This window comes from Maniola jurtina, chromosome 18 (assembly GCF_905333055.1).
Source record: "Maniola jurtina chromosome 18, ilManJurt1.1, whole genome shotgun sequence".
In the NCBI taxonomy this organism is placed as follows: domain Eukaryota; kingdom Metazoa; phylum Arthropoda; class Insecta; order Lepidoptera; family Nymphalidae; genus Maniola; species Maniola jurtina.
The window spans coordinates 2,225,938-2,234,391 of NC_060046.1; the positions used below are offsets into that span (position 1 = coordinate 2,225,938).

The following is an 8,454-nucleotide window of genomic DNA, read 5'->3' on the forward strand; positions in this document are numbered from 1 at the left end:
TCGTGTATGGCCAGTGTTAAAGTTTTATTGAAGTAAGTTGCTAGAAGATTCGTTGATTGTAACAAAATAAGGTGTCATTAGGTAGGTATCTATACTATAATATTATAAAGAGGAAACCTTTGTATGTTTGTATTGAATAGGCTCAAAAACTACTGGACCGATTTCAAAATTTCTTTTACCATTACTTAGAAGGATTCTTCCGAATCCGTATAGGCTATATTTTATCCCGGAAAATAGAAAAAATAAATGTCCACCCGTGCGAAGCCGGGGCGGGTCGCTAGTCTGTAATAAAATATTACATCCTTTTTAATATCTTCTTACTTTATCTAACCTATATTATATTATACGTATTATGTTTTTCAAACTCATTTCTGTGTTCTGAAGGGGAGATCACGTACCGATAAGCGCAGTATATGACGACCTCCAGTCCGATGGACTGACGAAGTCTTTTGCGGCGTGCTCTTGAAAAGGTTGAATTGATTATATTGCAAAAATAGAGCGCCTTTTGTCATTTCTCATAACTCCGTTAGTATCGAGGCAATTTAAATTGCCATTCTAGCTTCTAGGTAACTACCAACGATCTTATACCATAGACATGCGACGTTTATATTATTACATGTTGGGCAAAATTCGTACTCGGTGTTGAGTAAGACAGAAGATAAAAAGTAACAAGTGTAAATTAAAAACTTATAATACCCCCGACAAGTGAAGGTTACAGTAAGAACTAGAAAAGAGCTGATAACTTTCAAACGACTGAACCGATTTTCTTGGATTATAGCTAAGAACACTCTCGATCAAGCCACCTTTCAAACAAAAAAAACTAAATTGAAATCGGTTTATTAGTTTAGGAGCTACGATGCCACAGACAGATACACAGATACACACGTCAAACTTATAACACCCCTCTTTTTGGGTCGGGGGTTAAAAACGTATGAGAGTAGAGGAGAATAGCGCTCTACAAATGTGAGCTAAGTGTTTTATGTCTGCACTAAAGTACGTAGATTATAATATATACGTATCTAAAAATACTATGGTGTAAGTACTTCTCTTTTCATTGTTAACTACCGTAAAATCTTAATAAATCATAAATTCGAAAGTGTGCTTGTTTGTTAGTTTGTGCATCAACCACGGCGCAACCAAGCAATAATTGACGTGATTTTTTTACATGGGTATGGGGTATGGATACCTATAATTAAAGAGCCTACTTTTTAAACCGAAAAAAAAACCACAGTAGGTATTTTCAACCCTAAATCACTGATTAACTACCAATTCTAAAAGTAGGTATTTTGTGTATGGCAGCACTTAGGTGTGCAAAGTGACAGCTCCTACAAATTATACCATAAAATAAAGAGGTTTTCCGGGTTTTTGTGTATAAAACCAAAGTGTAACTCACAGAATAAGCACCCTGTGATTTATGTTAAGAGTCTCAGCATATATCAGCCGTATATCGAAATCTTTACGTTTGGGTTTGAGAACCCCTACGATACATAATTCATTTCTTTAAAAGCTCGCTGGCGTATCGGTATCCAGTTTGTTGATGCAGGTTTCTTTTAGAGGTTTTAGGTTTCGGGCGAGGGAGATGTTGAGGATAGGGAACGTGGAAAGGGGATCGCCCTTCCCGCGAACCCTAGCCCTCGAGAGGACCTGTGGGTGATGGACACGGGGTGGTCCGTCGCTCACAGTGTGGTCCTCGGGTTGGTTGGCGTGCTGTAGTTCCGGCATGCCTCTAACTAGGTGTTTGGGGGCACGTAGTGTCCCAGTGGTGGGTCTACGGCGGACATCCGCTGGCGGAGTAACGAGGTGTTTCCGGTCCCTTGTGCTCCGTCATTAGCGGTGGGATGGAACTTCGTGAGGTTTTTAGTCGGTAGGAGTCCGACATAACCACTGTGCTCCCCCGTGGTCGGTGGTATCCATGACGGATTTTCCTCACGAGAAAAAAAAAAAGGTTTCTTTTAGACAACCATTATTACTTATCTGTATTTATAAAAGGAGAAACTGTAGGCATCCTTATATGGTCGACATCCAATATACTCGCACGGAACGTTTTTACTAAACGTTTATGATACGAACCGCTAAGGTTGCCCTTCCGGCATCCGGCGCATCCCTCTTCCTACCACGTAGGTATCCTAAATACTTTCAAGGTAAGTATAAATAGGCATCTTCTAGGCAGGCGTGCTGCAATCTAGATCTCATCATTGTTTTTTAGTAAAGCGTAAAGTAAGATATGACATCAATAAAAGTACGAAAACTGGCATGAAATCGACGGAAACGGAAATGCTACTCTCAATATAAAGCTTCCAGTGACGGTCAAGTTATTTAATAGTGTTTTAAATTAAGCCTTTCATATTACTCTTATGTATGTTGAACGACTTTAAAGTTCAAATATACTTTAACATCATACGAAACCATAGGCAGCTTAGACATTATGAATGTAAACTCTGAACCTGAAAAATAGATCATAATAAAAGAGTAGGCACAAGTACTTTACCTATGCAATGTAAGGGCCAAAGAAGAAGTACGAAACTAAAGACGAGTTAGATAATAAGTTTTCTCGAAGAGCTGATTCACCGGAATAAACTTTATCCTTCGCAAATAAAAAAGAAACCTAGAAGTATGTGGAAACCACAGGTCACGATCCAAATAGAATTTGGTTTTAGTTCTTCTCGTAAAAATAAATCAAAAGACTTTAAAACCAGGATCGCAAGTAATCTCTCCTTCCATTACCCTCAAAGCAGTTAAACAGCAGAAGCTAAATTAGTCCTTAAAGTTAGGCCTTCAAGATTCAAAATTCATTCGCAAATGAAACCGACGTCAATTTAATTCTATGGGAAGTTTATTAATCGCAAACAAGGCCTTATTTTCTGGCCTATAAAGTTCAGATTTGCATTTTTAGTTATTCACTCCGGCGTTATTCCGAAATGATGAATGCGGTCTTATATTTGTACGGTTTTTGTTAAAACATTATTATATTTGTTTGCACGGAAATGAGTTTGTTTTTTTTTTTTCAATTAGTGCTTATTTAGCGGAAAGTTTTTCTCATTCATGCCTAGTTTTGAACGAAACAATACAGTAACATAAACTCTAACAATTCCAGACTCCGACCGTTCGTTTAAGTTCAGACCGAATAGGCAAAGCGCAACTGCAATGTACAGTCAGCGCACGGCTAGGTTTGCACCTGCCAGTACAAGCGACTGTGGACGGATGGAAACTTAGCTTTGTTGCAGACTGTACTACAAAGGACTATGGAATTATATTTTTGAGGTAAAAGGACTTGATATAGTAATCGTATAGATACCCCTGACGCGTGGACGGGCTGCTCTATGAAGAAGAAATGTATCGCGCTCTATGGATCGAAATAACAACATAGCTTTTTATTTAATTTAATTACAATATCACTAGTGAGATTGTAATATCACGGCTTTGACTGTATACCTGCGAGAGATATAAGGCCTAAACTAAACCTATCTCTTTGAGACCCATGCTAAATTATAGTAGACTAACCGATGCCCGCGACTTCGCCCGCGTGGATTTAGGTTTTTCGAAATCCCGTGGGAACTCTTTAATTTTCCGGGATAAAAAGTTGCCTATGTGGTAATCCAGGGTATTATCTATCTCCATTCCAAATTTCAGCCAAATCCGTCTAATAGTTTTTGCGTGAAGGAGTAACAAACATACACACACACACATACAAACTTTCTTCTTTATAATATTAGTGTGATAGTGTGTGTGACTAGCAATGGGTTAAGATGGTGAGGATGATGATGATGATGAACACATTTTTTTTTTATAGACTAGCGCTTGACTGCAATCAGACCTGCTAGCAAGTGGTGATGCAGCCTAGATGGAGCGCGCTTGCCTAGAAGTTCTACTCACTCTTGACTTGAAGAAAATTCGAAGAAAAAGTTTCCATGGGCGGGCTTGCGCCCTGTACACTGGCTCTTATCAATTTTTATTTAAAATTACGTCTTGCCTTAAGATAAAATACGAGGCCCAAAGTCTTAGCATTCATAAAATTTTGTAATTTGCATTCAGAGTTTTGCGAGAGAATTTTCTTTTATTAAAAAGTATATTAGCAATATTTAGGAGATCCGACAACATAACACTCGCTATTCTTAACTTTGTTAGAGTTTGTTATAGGTCAACAAGAAAGTATATTATTGCAACAATTTTAGATTGCAAAAATTTATTTGTGACTGGAATAATTTCTGAAATTTAATATTATCAAATTCTGAAATAGTTTATAAAAGCAAAATTGTGAATTTCTATCTGTTTGTATGTCTATTACTTCCATCGTTTATAATCCGGCCCATACATTTAACCGATTTCGATGAAATTTTATATAAGGGATGGTTTGCATTCCGGAGGCTATTTTGTTCCCGAAAAATCAAAGAGTCCCGCGAGATTTTTCAAAATTGAAGTCCACGCGGATGAAGTCGCTGTTATCTATATTTTCTTAGGTTTTCTCATAGGATTTCCAATGATTTTAATTTTCTTTATATCTGAAAGGAAAAGCTGACTAACTGACTGACTTATCTATCAACGCACAGCTCAAACTACAGGACGGATCGAGTTAAAGGCATGGAGACCAGAATCATGTCTACTTCCGTCATATTATGACGCAAGTAGACATCTTCAACGAAAGGATTTTTGAAAATTCAACCCCTAAGGAGGTAAAGTAGGTGTCTTGGTTATTTTGTTGATCTCGATTTTAATCTCAAAATTAAAATCAACTTTGCCTTAAAAAAAGGAAGGATAAACATTAATCTAGACGCTGCAATTATTTGAGTACTGAAGCATCTTTGATCTTGCGAATAAATCAAGAAACTAATCTATTTGGAGTGCCTTTAAGGCATTCTATAAATTGTAACTTATCTTTGGCATTCGATAGATTTATTGGTGTTGTATTTCGGTCTTGTTTATCCTGTTTCATATCAAAATTAATACTGATTTTGTATTAGAGAACAATCTAACAGATGAAGTTTCAACCTTTGGAGATTTATTCCGTAGAAATATAATGCCAGTCCAGCCTGGTTACCGTAATAAAAAATAAAGTAAACGTCTCCTTATCACCTACCACCAGGTGAGATTGCTGTCAAGGGCTAACTTGTATCGGAATAAAAAAAATTGATACCAATAATAAAACTAGAATGAAAAAATTGTTGTGATCATTCAAAGAAGATGATCCAAAAACCATTAAATTATATAAAATCGAATTTATGTATTTGAAGATTTTTCTAATATAACGCCAGATGTTTACGTTTCCGATTCTCAGAAAGCATTCGATATGCACGAACGAAGGTGAATAAGAAAATTTAATATCGAAATGATTTACAGCTATATCAAAATCGCCGTATTACAAACAAGGTGGCGCTGAAATTTGGCTTAAATTAATTTCGTTATAATTTATTGGTACTAAATAGCTGAGTGGGGAAGATACCTCACGGTTTAGTGAGCTAATTTGTATTTAATGTTACAATTATAGCCACACGACTGTAACGTGCCAGATATTATTTTGTGCATATGCATAGAGTATTATAACAATTATTAGGTAGGTATATTATATTATTAGGTATATCATATTTATATTATTAATTTGCTAAGTTTACAATAGTTATAATTGGTATTTAACACAGAGAGTTTCCAAAAAGTTTTAGCAAAAAATAACACCTGTGGCTTCGCTTGGTGGAAATATAAATAAGCTTTATTTCCTATCTCTTGAATGAAAATTTTGAACTATCGAATTTCCTTTTCATATATGTATTAATAAGACTATTTAAAAAGCCTAAATCCACGCAATTGATGTCGTGGGCATCACTTAATTTCCAATTTTGCATAATATAAGACCTGGAAGGAGGCTACTTTTTAAAACAAGAAATCAAAGATTTTATACCAGGAAAGCGAAAATTTCCCGTGGGATTTTCAAAAATCTAAATGCACGATGTATGAAGTCTAGTCGTGGGCATTTTAAATATAAGCACTACCCATATTATAAATTCGAAAGTGTCTTTGTTTGTTACTTTATTGGTTTGCCTTTTAATCATATACGGATCAGCAACGGATCGACTTGATTTTTTGCATGGATAAAATGTGATAGAGTTAAAGACCTGGAAACAGAAATAGGCTTTTTATCCCAGAAAACCAATGAGTTCCTACGGGATTTCTAAATATCAAAATCCACGTGGATAAAGTCGCGAGCATCATCTAGTTTGCAATAAAGACAATAATGAATCATCGCTGTTACAGCTTGCCTAAAAGGTATTCGCATTATAACTTTAAATTATAGCCAATAACGTAACTTTGTTATCCAATAGAATTAATGCGACGGCCTCGATTGCAACATTCAATGCGTAATCGAGCCCAAATTAGGTAATAGTTAATGTAATCATTGCAATCATGCAATTGCCAGGATAGCTGTATATTGCCTGAATTTTATTTAACATTGTATCTAACTGCGTTTTGGTACCAACCAACAAGTATGAATATTATGATGATTGTAAAATTACTTATTTTATTGAAAGGCCACAATAGTGCGTTACATACCTACAGATAGTCTACCAGTCTGCCGTACTGGGCCAGCGTGGCAGACTATGGCCTAAACATTCTCAATCTGAGAGGAGAGCAGTGCTCGGTAGTTAGCTGATGATGGGTTGATTATATTGATGAATGTGCTTTAATATAAGTTGAATCGAGACATTTATTTTTACGTAATTCATTCATTCGTCATTATTATCAGTCTGTGGAAATCTACTGTTGGACATAGGTCTTCTCTAAAGAGCGCCATCACACCAGCTCCTCAGCCTTTCTCATCCAGCCACTTCCCGTAACTCTTTAGGTATCTCGTCGGTCCATCGTGCTGGAGGGGTCCCACACACTACGCTTGCTTATACGCGGACTTCACTCTAGGACTTTTTGGAGCCAAAGGCCATCGCCTTTATGACTCCAACGGCCATCGCCTTTATGACTCGCAGGCCACAAAGCCATATGATAGACTACCAGACAACTGTCAAGGAGCGTAAGCACGTGGGCGTGGACTTATCAACAACTACATCTAACAATACTTAGTTAATTTTGCCATTCAGAAATGTCTCAGAGAACTCAGAGTCTGTTTCTCTTGTCCACAGGGGAGGTGTTAGCCTAAGATGGTGTTGGCGTTTGTGGTCGGAGTCCTGTGCGTGTGGGGCCGCTTGAGCGTCGCAAACCCTGAAGCGAAGCGGCTATACGACGACCTCCTATCAAACTACAACAGACTGATCCGGCCCGTAGGCAACAACTCAGATCGGCTCACCGTCAAGATGGGGCTACGGCTTAGTCAACTCATCGACGTTGTAAGTACCTTCTATTATAACTTCTTAGATGGTAATTTTGCCCCACTTAAATAAATAAAAATAAATAAATCAAAGTTTATTTAGCTCACACAACACACAATAAGAAAAAAAATAGAGTCTGTGAATTCCAAACTCTACATCTTTTCCACACGGGGACTTTAGTACTGATGGAACAGTGGTGTTCCCAGTCTAAGACCTAGGTCCTAGAGAGACAAAAAACTTTCGTCATCTAAAAGTGTGCCGAGATGTGTTTTGTTTAAACAGAATATTTCAATTACCTCTTTCTTTTAGAGTTCCTTCGATTTATTATCCAACATTTCAGAATGACAGTAGGTATAAGGGCCGATTTTTCAATCGTCAAATAACTTTTATATGAGGAATGAGGGTTTGACAGTTAGGAAATCTGCCAATAGGTCAAATTTATTCCTCAGATCAAAGTTATTGAAAAACCAACCCTTAAAAATATTATAATGTATTAAAGCAGTTTATTACGATATTTAAGGGATTTCGTCTACTATTAACTATTTTATTTATCTATCACTTCTATTTTAACTTAATCAGTTCGTTAACGGAACTTTTATTACACCTTTCCCTTTCAGATTACGTTTAACGACCGGCTCGTTAATCTAATAGTGTTAATAAAATTAATACGAAATCATTTCACGTTGGCCACTTCGCATAAATAGTTTCGGTTCGGGAACCCCGGATTAACCCAAACTACAACTTCAACCCCTTAGTTAAAACGGGACCGCTTCCTGCGTACTTCCATTACATTAAAACTTCAAGGGAATAAATTATTTATCTCAATATTATCAATGGTTATTTAGGATAAGCTTACACTTTGTTTTGGACAAAGGGTTCTTTGAATCTATTTTAGGTAATAACCTTTAATTACAAGTGTAAAATAAAAATTTACAACACCCCCGACAAGTGAAGGTTACAGTAACTAGAAAAGAGCTGATAACTTTCAAACGGCTGAACCGATTTTCTTGGATTAGTATAGCTAAGAACACTCTCGATCAAGCCACCTTTTAGGAGTTTAGGAGCTACAGACAGACAGATACACAGAGACACAGATAAACTTATAACACCCCTCTTTTTGGGTCGGGGGTTAGTGAAAGGAAAATCT

The 8,454-nt window shown here is 36.8% G+C and overlaps 1 protein-coding gene across 1 annotated transcript in view; it reads left to right on the forward strand.

Annotated features, from left to right (window-relative positions):
- LOC123874317 (acetylcholine receptor subunit alpha-like 1) overlaps positions 1-8,454 on the forward strand; it is a 336,305-nt gene that overhangs the window by 216,735 nt on the left and 111,116 nt on the right. The window contains exon 4 of the mRNA XM_045919572.1: positions 7,122-7,325. Coding sequence (XP_045775528.1) covers positions 7,140-7,325 — 186 coding nt within the window. The 5' untranslated portion in view covers positions 7,122-7,139. The remainder of the gene's footprint in view (positions 1-7,121; positions 7,326-8,454) is intronic.